An 18,517-nucleotide genomic window follows, 5' to 3' on the forward strand; every position below is an offset into this window, starting at 1 on the left:
ATCTGCCAATATATGCGCTGCGCCTCACCAAGACGAACCATCTTCATGCTTCCCAGTATTCCATCCCCCTACACCGATTTTCGTCTCCCTCGCTCTATTGGAGCAACCCCAATGACACGAATTGGCATCGAAAAAGACTAGTGGAAATGGGGGTGTCACGCTTCGTGTGGCATGAGCACCAGGTCAAACTTTTCGCCCGATTTCCGACAGGGAGAACACGCAGCTCGCAACTCTCAAAGTACGAGCAACAGGCAGGGGAGGAAAAAGGATCTTCAGCCGGACGAATACGTATACTCTTCGTTAAAGCTATTTGAATGTCTTCTACTCTAGCATTGCAACATGTAAACCGATGGGCTCTACAATGGGCTGCCCAATCAACCATGAGTTTGGCATTCCAACATAGTCCACAATACACCACTCCTCTCATAACTCATGCCTCCTGCTAGGCTATAGCCACAATAAATCTCCCCGATGCCCGCATCAGCAAAAGTATCAATGACACTGCATGGAAGTGACTATATTTGATGGTCACGCATCCATTTGCATCCTCTTAGCTCTCCTACTGCAAAACACTTTTTATTTATTTGAATATTTCTCCTAAACTAATTGGAAGTATTATCACTCTATTTATACCCTTAGCTCTTCAACCCTATCTCTCTACCATGACTACCCCTCTCCCCTTACACGTCAAAACCGTCCTCATAACTGACTGCAGCAACGCCGGCATCGGCTCCTCCCTCGCCCAATCCTTCGCCTCAAACCCTAACCTTCACGTCTACGCCACCTCCCGCAGCCTCTCCACCATGACCCATCTCGCCGACCTCAAGCTCCCGAACGTGACTCTCCTTCAACTAGACGTCACATCTGCCCTCAGCATCGCTTCCGCTAGATCCGCCGTCCGCGAGAGATCCGACTACAAGCTAGATTACCTAGTTAATAGCGCTGGTTGCGGATACACAATGCCATATCTGGATTCCGACACCGATATCTGCCGGCACCTATTCGATGTAAATGTCTGGGGACCTATGCAAGTTACTCAAGCCTTGATGCCGATGTTAGTGAAATCGTAGGGAACGATTGTGATGATAGAGAGTACGGCGGAATTGTTAGGTGTCCCGTTTGCAGGCGCGTATTGTGGAAGTAAAGCAGCATTGAGGATGACGAGTGAGAGTTTGAGGGCGGAGGTGGGGTCGTTGGGGGTCAGGGTCTTATCTGTTACTCCTGGATTTGTGGGCTCTAATTGGTAGGTGTGGTTGTTTTCAGCTTTTGCATTGCGCTTCTAATCTGGCCTTGGGCGGTGTGGGAAGGCCGACTCGTGACTAAGGTTCAACAATGTCCCAAACTTCAAACTCTCGGACGAGTCGCTTTATAAACCTATTGCAAAGCAAATCGAAACTAGGGTAAAAGGGTTGAACAATTCCAAGAACATGGATGCGAGAGTGTATGCAGATCGCGTTGTGAGAGATATTTTGGCTGGGAAGCAAGGAAGAGTGTATAGTGGAGAGAAGGCGACTTTGGTGGCTTTTGTATTGGCGTGGCTGCCGCAGTGGATAGTGGTGAGTATACATCTTCTGGAGACTAGAGTTTGGGTAGGTTGGTGGTAAAAGAGTGAGCTGATTTGCTTTTAGGATCGAATTGCAATTAGATAGACGGGCTTGGACGTTCTAGGAGGACAGAGTGGTAAATAGGGCCGGCGTAATGCACCCTCATGTCCACCATTATTTTTCCCTGTCGATTCATTGGAGTGATTTCAGCAACAGCAACGCCAACCTCCATGGATGCCCATGCGTGCGAATAAAGTTTCCAGCCACGTGGGTATGGGTCCGTCCGTGGCTTGTCCCAACCACCTATCACATATTAGCCAAGTGGGACGTAATCTCTCAAAAAAAGACAATTCGTGTCTGGATGCTGCTGTCATGCTCATGAAGAAACGCTCCTTAAATCCCAAACCCCTTACTGAAATCTCAAAGCAAACCCTTTTTCACGAATGGGGTATATTTTCACATCCCAATGCTTCGCTCGCAATGCCTACGAAACCCCCGCCCAGCCTAGCGGTTCGGAACGAACCATAAACCCCCTTCCCTAAATTTAGTCGACCGCATCTAACGGTTTCTGCGCGTATATGATGTACCAATTATGCTGGATCCGCATTTTCGGATTTTTGAATGCTGGGCGAAGTTTCGCGCAGAGCACTTTGACTTCTTCGGGAGACCAACCCCAGGCGTTGGTGTATATACGGAGTGTCATTCCTTCGAGGTTGTCAAGAAATTGGATGAGGTTGAAGGCGCCGACTTCTTTCTGTTCAAGAGGTTAGGTTGAAGTACTCGGATGGAGGAGGGAGAATTGCGGACCAGCATTTTATCCTTTGGCCAGGTGCCTATTGGGAATGGGAGCGTTTTGGATTGGATATTAACGAAGCCAGCATCTTTTACCCAGCCTTCGATCTTTGGCCTAACTACTAATCAGCGAAATGAATTGTTAGGCGGTGGGGTATGTGTTTATCATACCCTGGATCGGGCTCTACGCCAAACTTCTTCAGCCCTTCTCTGATCTTGGACGCCCACTCCTCGACGAGGTTCCCGGGCTTATAATCGCCGTTGCTAGAGGTGTAGAACATGGTATCGAAATCCTGGAACTCGACCCAGCCGCCCGGTTTGGTGAATCTGGGCAACGTCAACGAACTTGATGTTTTCCAAACTCGCAAAGGATGAGATTAACTCACTTGTAGGCCTGTTGCATCATCTTTGGCCTAGCATGTATTAGCCAACGTTGGTAATTTGGGAGTTGAAAAAGTACCAATCTCTTATGGAACACGCAAGATATCGACTGTGTATAAAGTCAAACTTGGACGAGTAAACCCATTCATCTTCCAAGTCATCGACTTCAAATTTGACATTCGGTGGTACTAGAGAGGGTTGGATGGGGCTGATATCGTTGCCTAATATCTCTGCGGACGGGTACTACAGGTTGTGAGCGTTATTGGATGTAGGGAGTGTACGAGGATTTACTTTGTCTCCTAGACGAGGCGTCAGTAGGGGATATAAAATACAGAGAGGTGAATTCACGTACCCATGTCGATTGCCCAGATCCCTGTACCTGTTCCAATATCGAGGATTCTCTGGGGATGGTCCCCTATTGGGGCAAGGTGGAGTTCACCGCCGAGTCGTAAGGATTGAATGTGGTGGTAGAGGTCGAGTCGGTCATTTTCTTCCTTCACAGGGGTTAACGGACTGGAAGACTAGGCCCAATTAGCAATTAGGGGTCCTACGTCGTCGTTTGGGAAGAAGTATTTGGCGCCTTCGTCCTTGAAGCCGTGGTACCGTCTCCCATTCTCAAAGCGATAGCTATTTGATCAGGATCTAACCTCCTGCCACGGACATTGCGTGGGACTCACTTCAAAACCGTAGACTTCAGCGATGTGGTATAACTTTCTCTGCGCAAGAGTTAGACGAACATATAGCTAGGAGTTATCATTAGACAAACTCACAAATCATCCCCATATGCAGAATCCGAGTCGGAGGCCTGTAGTCGAGCGTTAGTCCAGCTGTAAGAGCCGTTCTCAATCGGGCATTGCACCTCAACCGACTCGGCTTCGATGCCGACATTCGGGACCTCCATTTGCGGCTGCTCCTCAGCCGGTGGTGCGGCGCTCGAGGAAGCCATTTCAAGGCCTTCGCAGGGTCAAAAAGGTATGTGACAGAGGTGGAGTTGCAGTGGGATGTCGCCAGTAAGGTCGAATTCCGTCAGCACGCGTGGGTTTGGGTAAGGAAGAGTTCAAATAGGCGCGGGGGCCCAGATTTACCGTGCGCACGCAGGTGTCACGGTACGGCCTGCTGCGCTGTTCAGTGATTCTCGAGCACTGGGGTTCAGGGCAACAGGGGGGGAAGCCCCAAGCTCCATAAGCGTTTGGCGACATAGGCTCACTCGGTCAGCCATCCTGAAGCGGGAGCATCGCGCGCCTGTCAGCCCGTCAAGGAGCGGCCCACGCACTCCAGGACACCATCGTCGAATGACAGCGCACCGCATATCAGGTCCGCGGCCACTAGCATTGAGACCGGTCCAAGCGGAGAGCGAGCCGTCTGACGATTCTAACCGAGCGACTGACTGGGGGCGGCGGCTGGCGAAGAGACCGCCTGCTTCCCCACCGTTTTCTTATATCAACCCTCTGTTAACGCGAAGGGAACAAGGAGATGGTGTGGTCTATTTTTACCCCTTCTCTCGAACTTGAACTCAACTTTTACCATGTCAAACGCTATTCAAAGCTCGTCCTGTCGTCGAACTGTTTTCTCGTGCGAGACAATTCCCTTCGACTCCCCTAAACCCCTCATTAGCAATTTCCAAGAAGCACCGAGCGGACGGTGAGGCAATACAGTACATACATAACCTCTCACGCTCTTATTAGTTTGCTGTGCCGCATGCAAATCCATATACTTCTCCATCCACTTCTCACACAACAGTAAAACCTAACGCAAGTTTGTCACACTACTTTGCGACTAACCAACCAACCAACCGATGGTAACCACTCCTCTTCAGCCAACACTCACGAACAATCACCTTCGACCTGCACTCTGCAACTAAGCAGCCCCCTTGACTTGATATGAACAGGTCCTTCGGTCAGCGAGCCAAGCATTGCATCCACATCTGCCGTGTGGAGCAACATTCACGTCGCGCAAGTCGCTTGACCTTGTTAACATGTGTGGCCCCACGTTTTCCCGGCCACCTGCGTTCACACACCATCGTAATCGGGTGTTCGATTCGTCCTCACTAGTGTTAGCATTGCACAGCAGACGGCTCAAATACGAGATGTATGCGAAAACGACCAGAGCGCGCCCATCTGGTTGTGCACTTGCTGCTTGCGACTGGCTTCCCGAATTCTGCCTCATCATGTATCATCATGTATCGATGAACTATCGGGGACGGCATTACCTCAGACTGCGCGAGTTTGCGGCAGACGAGTTCACCGTTCAGGAACAAACTTTCCACCCATCAGCCTCTCCCGTCCATCGTTCGTTCATCATGTGCATACCTCCACCAATCCACTCCCTTTCTCACCTTCCCGGGCCTGGCTAAGACTACTTGTTCAGGAAGTCGGTCACCATCCCGACCTCACCGCCTCATGCATCGATCGATCTTGAAACTCACCCGCGGGTATCGCTGAAGAGATTACATCTCGTGCATGATTGTTGCGTCTCTGGAACGAATTCGCATCACCACCTGCAAGAGAACCTCCTGAAAACCCGTGTCACTATGGCGGAAACGCCACAATATTTTCTCTTGGCAAATTCATCGTTGCACGGCATGCAACTAAAAATCCTCAAGATTCTTGATTTTCTGGCCGATGTTGATTGTTCAACAGCTACCACTTTCCATTCATTCCTGTTTTGTCTTCACACCTTCAATATGTCTGCCAAGCTTATGAACCAATCACTTCCATCTCACCATTCCTTTTCTACCCGGGAGGACCTCTCTCCCTGATACGCATAATCCATGCAGTACAATTCAGTGATGGATGTTTGATTTTAGATCAAAGCCATGCTAACCTACCCCCCCATTCCGTATTAACAACCCAATCTCCTTGTCAGCATAATTTCTCCCAAATACCACGTTCAGGCAAACCCTTCGCTATAACTTCTCTATTCACCTTCTAGGAGTGAACATAGGATCCATTCGCTTATCGACAGATTGCCTACTCAGTAAGCAAACAACTCAGTCAACGCCTTTGCATTAGACATTTAGTTAGTATTGAATGACCCAGAAGCCTAACTAGAAAACGATCTTATCTTTAAGTAAATAACTTGTAAGTTATCGGCACACTACCAACAAAGCCGACATTACAACCCAGAACCCCATTCACCTCACATGGCTTTTCAACATCTCAATTTTAATCTCGATCTCATTCATAAACATCAAACTTTTATCCCACCGCCAAGCGTCGCAACCCAAAAAATAAACGAGAAACTCAACCCAAGACCAATGACCTTGAGTCTCTCTCCTTTGCTATTCCACTTCGATGATTGCAGCGCAAACTTATGCACAGAACCATCCTATCTCATCTCTTGTGATACAGAGATAAGATCAGCAATCTCCTACGAATAGAAAAAAAAAATGCGATGAGAGATTTACAATCCCACCCTTCTCGCCAGCAAATGAGAACAGAGTAGAGGAAGGTGTGAAAAGCGCAAATGACCGCAAAATCTGCAATAGAAATGAAGGAAAAGCAAAGGAAAAGCCGTAAGCCCGAAGCCATATTTCAGACCCCGATCATCCATCATAAGATTCCACGCCTTTCCCCCCAGCTGCCCACCGCCTCACCGCACCATCATCTCCATCTCCTTCTTATCCTCTTCCAACTCTCCCTACTTCCTTCCCCCCACACCCGCACCCCTCCCCACAACCTCCAATATCAACCGTCTCGCCTCCTCAACCCCCTCCCTAGTCCCCACAATCTCGATCGCCTCATCCTTTGCCTGGTCCCTTGGCACCTGCACTCTCGTCCCCGTCTTCTTCCTAATCCCATTAATGGTATTACCACCACTCCCCACAACTAACCTATAACTCCTCGGATCCGGTAAAATCAGATACCCAGTCGAAGAAGGCTTTGAATTCGCTTCAATAGCCGACTCAACCGCTTGGCGCGCACGCGGGAGATTGTCGGCAGGGCCACGGAGGATCCATGGAATTGTGGCGGGAGAGGAGCTGGGGTGGTTGGGGTTATTGTCGACAATTTCCCAGGAATATTTTTCTTCGGCGCCAGAGGCTGTGTCGTCGTCTGTAATGAGAGGAAGGGTGTTACCATTAGCGCCTTTGCGCGCCTTTCCGCCTTCCGCAGGAGACGGTCGCGGTGGAACCTGTTGACCTCCGTGATCGACAGTGACTTTGTGCTCGTTCCGTAGACGACGGAAGAACTGGCCATTATCGGAGATGGAATGATGAAGATGGAGTGGAACCTGGATTGTCTCGCCTTCCTGGCCCTTGACGAGGTCGAGAATGTGCTGTTTCGCGTTCTCCACTTGAGCGGGCTCACCAGTGATCTTGACCTGGTTGCGTGCAGCACCAGTGGTGCCCTGTTTGGGAATATCCAGCTGGACGCCGAATTGACTCTCGAGGTTTCGGCGCGCCTCGCCACCTCGACCGATTAGGATGCGGTGTTTGTCTGGAGAGACATCGATAGTCTCGGTGATCTGACTATCGAGCGAAGCGGCCTGAGCCTGGATCGAAGCCACAATCTTCTCGACGACAGCCTTCGGTCCTTCGACACGAATTGTGGAATCGTCAGAATCAGCACGAGGGAAGCGGACCATGCGGGCAAGGTCACGAGCGTTATCGGGACCACCAGCAGATGTGACAATCGTGCGTATGTTAGAGCCTAAGTGATGTAAGCAATTTGTTACATAAAATCAGGGAGAAGACCTAAATATATATATGTAAAGGTAAAATAAAAAAAATAAAAAAAGGGATTGCTTACCACTACCACCGATCAGCGTCCTATGATGCTTCCTGTCTACATCGATAATTTTAACGACTGTATCATCAAACACCTTCGCGCGCTCTTGGAGGAGCTTCTTAGCTTCCTCCACCTGCTTCTTAGTTCCCCTAAGCCTTATCTCCGCTCGACCTGATGGGTCAGCACCTTCGCGAGCGCCAGGAACGTCAATCTGACAGCCAGTAGCAAGTCGGAGATTCTCCATCTCCCTCCCACCAGATCCGATCAGGGATGGAACTTGACTCTGCGCAACAGACACAGTATCCGAGTACGAGTTGTCAATGGTCCACTGGAGAAGATTCAGGAGCTCGTCACGGGCTTCGTCGGCACCTTTACGTGGACCTCGGATGACGACTTCGTCGGGACCTTGGGAACGGAAGTTCTTCTGAGAAGCCCCGCCCTCGGTCGCAGCATCATCATCATTGGCATGATTGGTGGTGCGAGGGAAATTGATGCGGACATTGTACCGGTCTTGGAGGCGATTGACCTGGCTGCCTTTGGCACCAATCAAGTCACGGTGATACTGAGACTTGATCTTCAACGTATGGGTAGCCTCATCCTCCAGTCTCTTTGCCAAAGCCATGATATGTGTCTTGCAAGCGTTGGCCTTTGCCTGCGGGCCTTTGAGCTCAACCTTCCCGTCATTGACTTGAATGTCGACATCAAACTCGTCACGTAGCTTTCGGATATTCTCACCGCGCTTCCCGATAAGGAAGTTGGCAAATTTTTGCGGGAAGTCGAAAGTCATTGTGAACCCACGCTCCAGCTCGTCCTTCTCTTCTTGCTCAACGAAAGCAAGGATCTTTGCAGTCAGATCATCGACAGCGTTTGAAGGACCACGCAGAGCAAGGCTAGTGTTAGAATGCCTCCGCGCCTGAGGTCGTCTGTCGCCGAAAAGAACCTGGACTGGAATTACGTCCCGGGGAAGAGAGGATTGTTCTCGATCTACATATCGGCGAATCTTGTCGTGGAACTTCGGTGGTGCTTCCAATTCACTCGAGACAATGTTTTGCTGGGCGGTCGTAATGCTCTGGATGAACTGTTGAGCCTGTTGAAGTGCTTGCTTGTACGCCTGTACCTCGGCGGGCGGTGGGGGGCCACGAGGGATAATATAATCTGCCGAAGGAGTGGTGCCTTCATATACAAGGATAAGCTCAGGAGACTCATCGTCGGAGTCAGAAGGGAAAACAACATGAACACCCGTGTCGTCACGAATGTGTTGGGCATTCCGCTGCTGTAGGAACTGATGATAGAAAGGATCGACGTCAACGGTGGAAAATCTGCTTGGGGGGTGGCCTGCAAAGACACTCTGGATGTCTCCACGTGCCTTCATTGTGTTCTTACCGTTCCTAGCGTAGATTTCCCAAGCTGTTGGACCATCGCGGTCCGTGGGTACTACAATGCTCGCCTCGTGCATGCGCTCCAGTTCTGCTAGAGCTTGGCGTTGTCGAAGATAGCGAGTTAAGTTGCGAGCATGGGTTTGGGCGTGTGCGCCACGATGTTCGCGAGCACAGTCAACCATGGCCATCTGCATGCTAGCTGCCAGATCCTCCAGCTTGTTCACACCATTCTCGATCTTATCCGGAGGGCCCACGACATAGATGGTTTCGCTATCGTCAGTGCTTGGAGGAATGATGATAGAACAGCCGGTCTCTTCCAGGAAGTCATGTAGGGAACCTCCGCGATCACCGACGATGAACTGATGTCGGCCACGTTCGATAGAGCGCTGTTCGATAGCCAATTGCCGGCGGAGCTGCTCCACCTGACGCTCCAGCTGTGCCTGCACCTCCTGGGCGGCAGTTCGGTCTCCTGAGATTTGAATGGGGAACTTTGCCTGAGGAACGAAGGGAATTGGTTGGTTGCGTGGGACCTGGGGAGGGGCTTGAGTATCCCAGGTCGTGTAGTGCGGAATCTGGACACGAACATCCCGGCCTTGCTCCAGGTTGTTGATAAGGGCATTGTGAGGGCCGGCAAGGAAAGGGTAGTATTCAGCAGGGATGTCTTTCAATCGCATATTGACGGTGGAGGTGCGCTCGTTGACAATTGCTTCAATCTCCCGGCGGGCCATCTCGGCGGTGAGCGCATTCCCCTCGATGTGTACATCGACCATAGAGTCCTCATCCTCTGCAATTTCCTGCTTTGGAATGTTGACACGGGCTCCAGTTCGTTTGATGATCTCCTGGATTTTAGAGCCTTGACGACCGATGATGAAGGCGCGGACAGAGGCAGGCACCGAGACCTTAATGGATTGCTATGCCACGTCAGCCCACAGCCCTCCGGAAACGCAGAGCACCAGCAGGTGGATTGGGGGGGAGGGTGAGGGCATACCTTCGAACCAAGTTCGTTTGCAATATCCTTGAGAGACTGGCGAACAGCATCAACCGGTCCAGTTGCCTCAAAAATAACAAGTCCGCCAGGGCCCGACTTTTGTTCCAGCCTTGCCTTAGACCGCTTGTTGATATCACGAATGATATCGCCGAGGGGCTTCTTGAGTTGCTGACGCGGGATGAGCTGCGACGGGTGGAATGAGATCTGTTCCTTGTGCTTTCCGGGAAGGGACATGGACGGGAGCGCAGGGCCGCGGCCTACGGGCAGAGACACAGGGGTGCCCATGCCGGAGGCCGGGGTGGAGGCACGGGAGGTGGCATTGCTCTGTCCGTTGGTAGAACCATTGAGTCCATTCGAGGTGAGTGACGCAGGCTTCTTGCCCCAGGCTGGCGGCACAGAAGCCTGGGGGCGGGGTTTGACGGGTCCCAAGGCCGGGAAGAGCTCCTCGGAGGCTGTGTTCAATGGGACATTGGCAGAGGCCTTCTTAGCCGGAGCAGCCGCGTCGCCAGCCTTTTGCTTGCCAGCTGCCTTGTCACTAGGCATAGTAGCAGGAGCTGCACCATCAGCTGCATCGGCCTTGAGAGGAGCCGACGGGGGGGGATGGGCAATATCCTCCTCATCGACAATGTCCTCAACCGTGGCATGGTGGTCGTGCTGTTCCATGAGCATTTGAGCCGGGGTCAGGCCCTCGGGGGCGGAGGAACCGCCAGTAGCAATCTCTGGTGCCATTGTAAGAATTATCCGTTCGAGTTGACCAAAGGGTGGTTCGCGGAGACAGTCGGGGGAAGGGGGGCTAGCGAAGAAGCAGCGCCACGACGGAGGTGGGTAGTAGAGCTGGGGGTGCGAGGGTAATTAAGGGGTCTAGGAGAGACGGTCAGTCGATGAGATGTTCGTGCAGGGAAAGCTGGTGAGAGTCGAGAATTAGGCGTCATGAGGAGCGTTTGGAGCTTACAAAGTTTTGCTGGGGATGCTCGAGCAGTGCCAGGAAAAGAAACGCGGACTCGGAATCAATGTGATTAGGCAAAGAGCATGATGCAGCGAGCAAGGTATCAATGCTAGGGTGATGCAAATGCACTGCTTTGCAGCTCACAGTCTAGAGGCAAGGCAATGGCGGATAGTCGTGAAGGTGATGGCGAAGTCGATGGTCATCTTGAAATGCTAGAAGTGGCTCCAATTTCGAGCGTCGCCAAGACTCACGTGGGAACGGGTATCCGCTTACGTACCACGGCTAGTTGCTTTTACCCTGGTCGTACATTCATCTGGCTATCATCCCGAACGAAGCACAATGTCATCAGAGAAGCAATTCAATTCAAAATCCATTTGTCACAGTTCCCAGCTATAGCTCCAGCGAGCAGAAAAAATTGAAGAAAGAGTGGGATATAAGGGCACTTCGTAAAGACGCCAGCTGTCCCCAGAGACCGGCTAGTAAAAGGCAAGCCCGGCGAAAAAGTAACCATACTCCGAAAAGGGCAAGAATCCAAAAATGTTGCAAACAAGAAAATAATCCCCCTTCCTATACCCCCATCGTCCCTCGTTCCAATCTCAACTCCCCTCTCCCCAATCTCATCATCCCTCTCCCCATCTAGCCCCCCCTCCTTGGCCTCATCTCATACTGAACGTATCCCGCCGGCTTAATACCCGCTGGGTCAAGAAAATGCCCCGCTGTGGCCACCGAATACCCAGTGCCCTCAGGAATACAATAAGTATCCCCCAATTTCCCCTCCGTCGCCATTGTTTTAAACTGCTTCGTACATTGATCATGTGAGATCCAAGTGGGCGCCTCTTTAATCCCCGCCCTCACCACGCTGATCTTGAACACCCAGTGGATGGGGGCACCATTGTCGAATGCGGGCAGCGAGACCGTGCCGACGAGGGGCTTGTTGACGCTGACTTCGACGCCCTCGGGGGCTGTGATGAAGCCGTCGCAGAAGGAAGCAACGCCCATGAGGTAGGATGCAATGGTTGGCCCGTGCAGTTCGGTTTTGGAACAGGCCCCTGGCTCTTTTCGTGGGGACAGTGTGTTTTCAGAGACGGGTAGGCCTAGGGTTGTGGTAGCACTGAGGCTGAGGAGGGTAATAAGCTTTTTGAACATCATAGTCGGTAGATGTGAAGTCAAGGTTCAATAGTAGATTTTTTGTACAGCTGATTTGCTTCTTTTATGGTTCTTTCGTTCCAATGTCGAAGGCGTAGGTTGTTTCTTGTTTGTCGAAGTAGTCAAGTGGTAGATTTATATATACTTGGTAGCAGGGATGAATAATATGTGGCCGACGCTTATTCTGCCTTGGTGCTAAATATTCTGAATAGCATTTCATTATTGATATAAAGATGAGGGTCGTTGATGACGAGTGCTTAGGCTTCCAAACAAAGACCTTTCCCAAGGACTGCAAATACAGGTCGCCTATTGACAAGGGTATTATGAAAGGGACTCTACTCTGGAGACAAAGAACCCGGGGCCAGGTGCATCCAGACCGCAGCCTCACGGCGGCAAATCCAGGGCCCTGTGAACAGGTGAATAAAGTAAGGTGAAAGAATAGTGAACTTATCAGCTAACATGGAACAAGTACAAGTCGCGAGCAGAATCGGTTTTCCGGTTTTTGCACTCCGATTTGTTCACACCGCACCGTCTTTTCGACAAGGGTCTTTCTGACTTCGTGTTAGCGTGCGCTGGAGGGAGCATGTGGAGCCTTCCTATGGCGCGTACACGTTAGAGTGCGATCACTGTGGCTCCCCATTACCATCTACTTGCGGCCGCTTGCATATAAAACGATCGACCCAGATATAGGTGCCGTTGAGAGTGATTTTAGGGCTCAATATCGCTAAGAGTCAGATAGGAACTACTTCTTAAAAAGCAGTAGATTTTTGGCTACCCATGTTTTGTGTAGAACCCATCTTCGTGATAGAGCAATTAAAGGCACTAATGCATTAGTCTAGTTTAAATCTTCGGCGTCCTCCAACCTTTCTCGTCCCCTCATCATTTTTGTCAATCTATTGAAGATATTTGAGCCTATATCTGGGGCAATATTATCCAGCTTGACATGAGGGATTTCTGTCGATAATGGTTCTTTCCTGATGCCGCCATATACGCCAAGTTGAAAGCACTACAATGGTCAAAGGCATACTAATTACCCAGTATATCCAAAAACGTCTAGAGACAACCTTAGTTCCTTCATTTGGATTTGATGATTGCGCTTTAACATCAGCCTGCCAATCAAACATTGACATACTGAACAGGGTCTTTTTGGTAAACAAATTCATTAGCGACCAATTTTTATTTTTATTTTTATTTTATTTTTTGGCCAAGATGAACTATACGTACTGCTATGAAAGTTGGAGGTAAGAAGAGAGTGGTAACGAAAGCAAGCGCTTTCATTGCAACACTATCAAGCCCCGTGGTTGCCGCAACATCCGAAGTGGAAGCTCTAAAGCTAGATCACGAGAAGGGCGTTAGAGAGGTATATGCTGATACGGTCCTATCCACCGTTCGACTACACTCATGGCTGACCACTCTCGCCTATGTCACACACCCTGAAAAGTATTACGGAAACGATGAAATTAGATCATGGACACCGCTGTGGGACGAACAATAGTGTGAAATGCCTATAGGAGGATGTCTAGATTGAGGCATAGAGGTGAGTTGGTTGAGCTCTTCCTACTGCTCGATAGTTGAAGTGATACATTAGGGCGTGCAGCCGTTTAATAACCACCCTTCTGAAGCCAACCTACTTTTCACCCAGACTCATCGCCGACTTGTTCCTCCCTAACTTATCCCAAATACCAGATCCTCCAGAACAACTGCTTGCGAATCGCTGAAAGCGACGGCGATAGCGACGCTTCAGCGGAATCGACTGGAAGCATAAAAACTCCGGCAACTGCAAGTACGCGTTTCAAAAGATGTTGCTCAAGAGACGCAATTCAGCCTAATTGCAGCTTTTGTATCGTTGACTGACTGGTTGCAGTGGACCACCACGCATTCTGCTTCACGACCTCGCGCATACAGGCTATGATCGCAAATACCATGGCAACGAGCTTTGTCAGATTGAGGATGAAGGCTCGTACCGTGGCAAGGACCTCTGTGAAGGGGAACACTCAGGCTGGAGAAGCAAGGAAGGAGGATAGGAAAGCGAATGTTAAGGAACTGAGGGAATTCCTCAAGAACGTGAAGGAGAGTCTAGACTTACAGGTCGTGCATACTTTAGCAGCTATGCTCTTTCTCTCTATATATTAATTACTTCTTGTTTTATAACCGTGTCTCTTTCTGTCTATAGCTAACATACTCTACAAGCGAGGGAGCCACATAAGCAAGTCAGTATTACGATCTAGGAATCAGGCGCGGGGCAGGTAGTGCAGTAAATCACGTGAAGCGCAATTGAACACTTGATTGAGCTTAAATCAAATGCAAAGTCTAACATAAGCAACGTTTCATTGTGGAACATAAGTACAATAGCAAGCTTATCAACGTCGTTCAAAAATTCTTGATTCAAACAGTCAAGACATAGGTAGGAATAGGTAGCGCACTTTTTTGCGTTACAGAATCCCTCTGCTAGAAGAATCTACTTTGGATATATGTTGAGGAGGCTCGACAAGGCCTTGTAAAGCACTACCATATCCATGTCAAGGTATTATCATCAGAGGCCTACAGCTAGAAGAGTTACAGCGCGAGAGGTGGAACCAATGACTTCGGTAAGGTCACAAGCCACATGCTGTGGTGGTGTTTGCAGTTACGGAGCTCGCCTCGCTCCATCATCTGCTTGTATTCACGAACTACCGCCGCCTATGATCTTCATATGCTCCCTGTGATCGTCGTGTGATACCTACTTGGCATCATATGTAGATCCGTAGATACCACCCTTTAGCAATCACCTCGGTTCCTCATAATCTCTGCGCTCCTCGAAGGCCTCACAGGTGGTGAACCCAAATCCAAAATCAATTCCTGAACATGTTGACGCTAACAAATGAGAGAGATCTACTCTTCTGGCGTCCAAGGCTCAAAGTAGTTTCGCGAAACTAATCCTTGGCCGAATTTATCGTCATCCCAGTATTCCTTCAATGCTTCGCCATGCTCTTGACGACCAATTTGCTGGAAGAGACCATGGATCTCTGGATTTGGGCGCCATTCCCCGACTTTCCACCATATCTGGCGAGCATCGCACTTGACTTCTCCAGGATTTGTGGCAAATGCCGCTCCTCCAGGAATATAGTATGCCAATCCCCATGCAAGGTAGTCTGGACAGAATTCCTTGGGAGGCATAAAGTAGTCGAACGCTTCACGTTCGTCATCCTCGCCGCCATCCACATCCCACTTAAGGGGTGACCATAATATAGCCTGTCTCAAATCTGGCATGTTCGCTGCGGCTTTGGCGAAACTCGCAAGGAATGGTCCCAATACATGGTCATTTGGCGATATGCGGAACCAGAAGTTGTACCCGTCCTGGAAAGACCTGTCCCCACACGCGACCCCATCCAACTCTTCGTCTTCTTCAGTGGGTTCAAGTGGTGGGTATGAAGACTCGTTGACCTCGTAGCCGGTTGACTCTCTACCTTCGCTCCTTGGTCCTTCGAAATACCAAGCCCCCGACGGCGACACCATATGGAACATGATGAAGACCCTTTGGAGATGTGGCCAAGTCGGTGTCGAACTATCCTCAGGCCAGAACAATGTTTCGTCCACTTGAGCGCGGAGCCGAATTTCCTGAAGATGGTAGGATAGAATCCGAAGGCTGGTACTGAAAGGGTCTTTCAATGCAGGACTAACGAGATTCGGCATGGCCGTCCAGTGGTGGATGCAGTCTGCCTCCATCATGGCTTCACGACAAAAAAAGTTCAACTCAACTCGTTGAAGGGATTTAGGTATATTGGTTGGCGTGATTGCTTTGCCGAAACCATGCCTTGTGTCTCGTCGGGGTCCGTCATACTCCCAGATGAATAATTTCGCAGGCTCATCATAATAGCTCGGAGTCCACTCATCCTTTCCAGTGTGGCACTCAAGATTCTCTACGTTTGGACATCGGGTAACGAGGTCAATCAGAATTCGATAATCGAGTTTTGCCTTGGAATGATTATTGTTTATTTGAAGAGAGCCAACTGACATTAGGCTAGGGAGAGTCTCAGGCTCCAGCAGGTGAGTTCGCCAATGAGCGTGTTCCCGGTGAAGACAGTGATCACCTGAGCATTGCTGAGAGGGACTGTGTATTGTAAGTTGATATTTCCCGCGGTTCCTCTCACCCGCATGCTCCTCTACTATTTTAAGTGTCGCGAAGAGATTTTTAATCTGCATGGTGAAGATCTTGTCTTTCTCGAGTTGTTCGTCGGCGCTTTCGCGGCAACCATAATCATCGTTGACCACTAGGTCTGGGAAGGAGGTGCGGAATTGGACATGTTTAAGATAGCGAAGCCGAAAACCGGAATAACGGCCGATGAAACGCTGACTGCTCTCTTTGGTGATTTCGATTGAGTGAGTTCTGTACCCTCCGGCATGCTCCTCCGCGGCTTTGCGGAATCTGGTCGAGACATAATAGGTGTTTCGTAAATCTTCGGCAGGAAGATGGCTACAGAGTCGGTCGATTAATTCTTGCGGAAACCGGTCCATAGCTCTATGAAAAAACTGGGTAGTGCAACTTGGAAAGAGTAGCGTTGGGCGGATTTGCTTGTCGGAAGTTGGTTCAAAGCTGCGGGTAAGAAGAAGGCTTTCTACCGCACGACTGCTGGCCGTCGGGCGGCGGGGCACCAGAAACAAGAAAAACGACGTCAGAGTTGCGGCACGGCATACTAACTTGCTCGATATATTTAGGAAGTGGATTGTAGGAATGTACACATGCGCGCAGAATTCCGGCCTTATGTCGAGGCCTAACGCCCGGTATGACCACGAGTGTTCTGACACACATTTCCTAAAACTGACCTATGCGCTGCCAAGGAGGGTGAAATTACCCTGCCAGTGCCAGCGCTCGACCCTCTTCAGGAACACCAAAACTGCCCATGGCCAAAGCGCAATTCCTATCACATGATTGAACGGCAAGGCCGCTTGCGCCTGGTCTAATATTAGTAGGTTCGTTATCTGATATCCGGTCTCAGTCTCCAGATTGCTCTTCTTGCATCCATTCAGTCATCTTACCCCTATTCTCTCCCCATCATCAACCAATCTAACGTTACCAGGCTTGTCAACAAGCAAGTTTGTGGGGTTTTCAAGGTCCAGCTTGACTTAATCACATAATTGGGTTAGTGACCTTTTTGTACAGGTTTAACGCGTCCTAAGTAGGCGTAGCGCCTCTCTCCGACAGTAAACTTGACTTGCTGGTTGACTTGCTGGTTGACTTGCTGGTTGACTTGTCTGCAATCTACACGATCTTCTTGCAACATAACCACACTAGTATTTGTTTTCCTTCACGGTGCATGATTTTAGGGAAATGCAACATTTACGGAAAAGTGGACGCCACGTGAAACCGGGCGTTACGCTACAAAAACACTGTATAGCGGCTGCATTAAGAAGGCAGGGCTGAGCTGGCATACGCCTGCCTTTTGCAGCTTAGAGCGGTGTATGCGTAAGCAAAAGTTCGCGCAAGGCTGAACGGCTCATGAGGGTGGTCTTGCAATAGGGAGTTGCGCAGGTTATATGGGAAGAAATAATGCAGTTCATGTGTTAGAGGAAATAATATGAAATCTGAGGGGACGAGGTCTTGTGCCCTTGGGAGTGACCCGTCAGGCTGTATCCATAAGAAGCTTAACCGCATAACAGGACCCTGTTGATCAATACAGTTCTAAGGAATACGGTAGGATGTTGAAACGGTAGATGCCGGAGTAGTCTTATAAGGAGATTTTTGATTATTTGCCTGCGGATCGAACGGTGTAAGATTCCGAGAGTCTCTGTAAAGGTGTTATGTAGGGTGCAGGATAATATTAGATTATGTTGAATGGGCTCTTTCAGCTAGCTGCTTATGGTATGAGCACTTAAGTAGCAAGAGTAAGAGTAGTGTACGGTGTGCACAGCGTACGAAGTAGGTAGGGTGGGGGCAACATGTTTCTGGTTCTATTGCTCTGTCTTTTCCTCCGTACGGAGGAAAAGGGGAATATCTAGATGTTCGCGCACGGAGGTTCGCGCACGAGCATCATGTGACATAGTTACATGATCCTTCTCGTGCGCGATAACTATCCAGACTGTAGCGCTGTTGCTACGTACGGACAGATTATGTCTTATTACGCCCGTATGAGCCACCTTCAGATGGCAGCGAAATGACTAGTATGAATCCCAAGTCGGGGGATTTAAACATGCAGCCATGGGTCAGGCTAGTTTGTGGTGTGGGTTCTTAGTCCCGGCATAAGAGAGACATCTGGATGCCGGATTGGGAAAAAGTGGTAACACTCGCGTGTCTGCACATTTACAGTGAATTTAACGCTCGTTTTCTGTACTGAAGTAATACACGATGCTGATACAGCTCCATCTTGGGACTTAAATTGAGGCTTATTGACTTCTCGGCTGCATATGTGTTTACCTCGTGGATGTATCCAACCCCATTGAACCGGAGGATCACATGGACAATAATCTCAATGCCCAAGAAAACCAAACCTCGCGAGTAGGTGAGAAAAGGCCGTAGGATTGCATCTACGGCCTTTTTTGTCTCTATGGAACCACAGTCGGACGACGTGTTCGCTGCATAAGCATCCTGAATGGTACATTCGACCGTGGGTACTATACCGTAGCATAAAGGACCATTG

At 49.8% G+C, this 18,517-nt stretch overlaps 8 protein-coding genes across 8 annotated transcripts; 3 read left to right on the forward strand and 5 right to left on the reverse strand.

Moving 5' to 3' along the window:
• Positions 1–662: 662 nt before the first annotated feature.
• On the forward strand, positions 663–1,649 carry BDR25DRAFT_329502 (oxidoreductase; the record flags this gene model as incomplete). The annotated part of the gene is made up of 4 exons (XM_033692460.1): positions 663–1,058; positions 1,092–1,243; positions 1,325–1,556; positions 1,629–1,649. 4 exons carry the CDS (start codon positions 663–665, stop codon positions 1,647–1,649), a joined length of 801 nt encoding a protein of 266 aa, XP_033540650.1.
• A 5-nt stretch (positions 1,650–1,654) lies between these two features.
• On the reverse strand, positions 1,655–3,856 carry BDR25DRAFT_307580 (S-adenosyl-L-methionine-dependent methyltransferase). Its single transcript, XM_033690862.1, has 11 exons — positions 3,577–3,856; positions 3,488–3,522; positions 3,395–3,433; positions 3,269–3,344; positions 3,070–3,211; positions 3,009–3,016; positions 2,797–2,960; positions 2,723–2,749; positions 2,508–2,663; positions 2,352–2,451; positions 1,655–2,298 (listed from the first exon to the last, which is right to left on the reverse strand). Exons 1-11 carry the CDS (start codon positions 3,661–3,663, stop codon positions 2,089–2,091), a joined length of 1,044 nt encoding a protein of 347 aa, XP_033540651.1. The 5' UTR covers positions 3,664–3,856; the 3' UTR covers positions 1,655–2,088.
• An 836-nt stretch (positions 3,857–4,692) lies between these two features.
• On the forward strand, positions 4,693–6,096 carry BDR25DRAFT_362479 (uncharacterized protein; the record flags this gene model as incomplete). Its single annotated transcript, XM_033696578.1, has 5 exons — positions 4,693–5,018; positions 5,085–5,383; positions 5,413–5,604; positions 5,649–5,709; positions 5,826–6,096. The coding sequence occupies 5 exons, from the start codon at positions 4,693–4,695 to the stop codon at positions 6,094–6,096; spliced, it is 1,149 nt and encodes a 382-aa protein (XP_033540652.1).
• Positions 6,097–6,226: 130 nt separating this feature from the next.
• On the reverse strand, positions 6,227–10,657 carry BDR25DRAFT_106382 (RNA binding effector protein-like protein Scp160). Its single transcript, XM_033683502.1, has 3 exons — positions 9,812–10,657; positions 7,466–9,734; positions 6,227–7,366 (listed from the first exon to the last, which is right to left on the reverse strand). The coding sequence occupies exons 1-3, from the start codon at positions 10,538–10,540 to the stop codon at positions 6,357–6,359; spliced, it is 4,008 nt and encodes a 1,335-aa protein (XP_033540653.1). The 5' UTR covers positions 10,541–10,657; the 3' UTR covers positions 6,227–6,356.
• Positions 10,658–11,281: 624 nt separating this feature from the next.
• On the reverse strand, positions 11,282–11,906 carry BDR25DRAFT_383278 (uncharacterized protein; the record flags this gene model as incomplete). Its single annotated transcript, XM_033697813.1, has 1 exon — positions 11,282–11,906. The coding sequence occupies one exon, from the start codon at positions 11,904–11,906 to the stop codon at positions 11,394–11,396; it is 513 nt and encodes a 170-aa protein (XP_033540654.1). The 3' UTR covers positions 11,282–11,393.
• A 926-nt stretch (positions 11,907–12,832) lies between these two features.
• BDR25DRAFT_244802 (uncharacterized protein) lies at positions 12,833–13,193 on the reverse strand (the record flags this gene model as incomplete). The annotated part of the gene is made up of 2 exons (XM_033685860.1): positions 12,833–13,045; positions 13,128–13,193. Coding segments are annotated over 2 exons (279 nt in total), but the record flags the coding sequence as incomplete, so codon positions are not given.
• Positions 13,194–13,357: 164 nt separating this feature from the next.
• On the forward strand, positions 13,358–15,078 carry BDR25DRAFT_397004 (uncharacterized protein; the record flags this gene model as incomplete). The annotated part of the gene is made up of 9 exons (XM_033698476.1): positions 13,358–13,399; positions 13,446–13,473; positions 13,546–13,686; positions 13,768–13,994; positions 14,119–14,166; positions 14,248–14,295; positions 14,356–14,421; positions 14,455–14,613; positions 14,665–15,078. 9 exons carry the CDS (start codon positions 13,358–13,360, stop codon positions 14,743–14,745), a joined length of 840 nt encoding a protein of 279 aa, XP_033540656.1. The 3' UTR covers positions 14,746–15,078.
• Positions 14,496–18,515, reverse strand: BDR25DRAFT_397005 (uncharacterized protein; the record flags this gene model as incomplete). The annotated part of the gene is made up of 13 exons (XM_033698477.1): positions 14,496–16,706; positions 16,758–16,895; positions 16,953–17,000; positions 17,084–17,186; positions 17,242–17,316; positions 17,375–17,544; positions 17,574–17,729; positions 17,797–17,875; positions 17,920–17,950; positions 18,003–18,088; positions 18,131–18,163; positions 18,185–18,465; positions 18,498–18,515. The coding sequence occupies 13 exons, from the start codon at positions 18,513–18,515 to the stop codon at positions 14,775–14,777; spliced, it is 3,150 nt and encodes a 1,049-aa protein (XP_033540657.1). The 3' UTR covers positions 14,496–14,774.
• Positions 18,516–18,517: the final 2 nt, after the last annotated feature.

The sequence above is a fragment of the Lindgomyces ingoldianus genome (assembly GCF_010093535.1).
Source record: "Lindgomyces ingoldianus strain ATCC 200398 unplaced genomic scaffold BDR25scaffold_55, whole genome shotgun sequence".
Taxonomy (NCBI): domain Eukaryota; kingdom Fungi; phylum Ascomycota; class Dothideomycetes; order Pleosporales; family Lindgomycetaceae; genus Lindgomyces; species Lindgomyces ingoldianus.

Bases quoted from the DNA above. Each gene is read 5' to 3' on its own strand.
- BDR25DRAFT_307580 (XM_033690862.1), bottom strand. From the start codon at position 3,663: ATGGCTTCCTCGAGCGCCGCACCACCGGCTGAGGAGCAGCCGCAAATG. The intron at 3,523-3,576 runs GTGCAATGCCCG...GCTCGACTACAG, and splicing joins TCGAAGCCGAGTCGGTTGAG to GCCTCCGACTCGGATTCTGC. The intron at 2,664-2,722 runs GTGAGTTAATCT...GACGTTGCCCAG, and splicing joins ATGATGCAACAGGCCTACAA to ATTCACCAAACCGGGCGGCT.
- BDR25DRAFT_106382 (XM_033683502.1), bottom strand. From the start codon at position 10,540: ATGGCACCAGAGATTGCTACTGGCGGTTCCTCCGCCCCCGAGGGCCTG. The intron at 9,735-9,811 runs GTATGCCCTCAC...GACGTGGCATAG, and splicing joins CAAACGAACTTGGTTCGAAG to CAATCCATTAAGGTCTCGGT. The intron at 7,367-7,465 runs GTAAGCAATCCC...TACATCACTTAG, and splicing joins GACGCTGATCGGTGGTAGTG to GCTCTAACATACGCACGATT.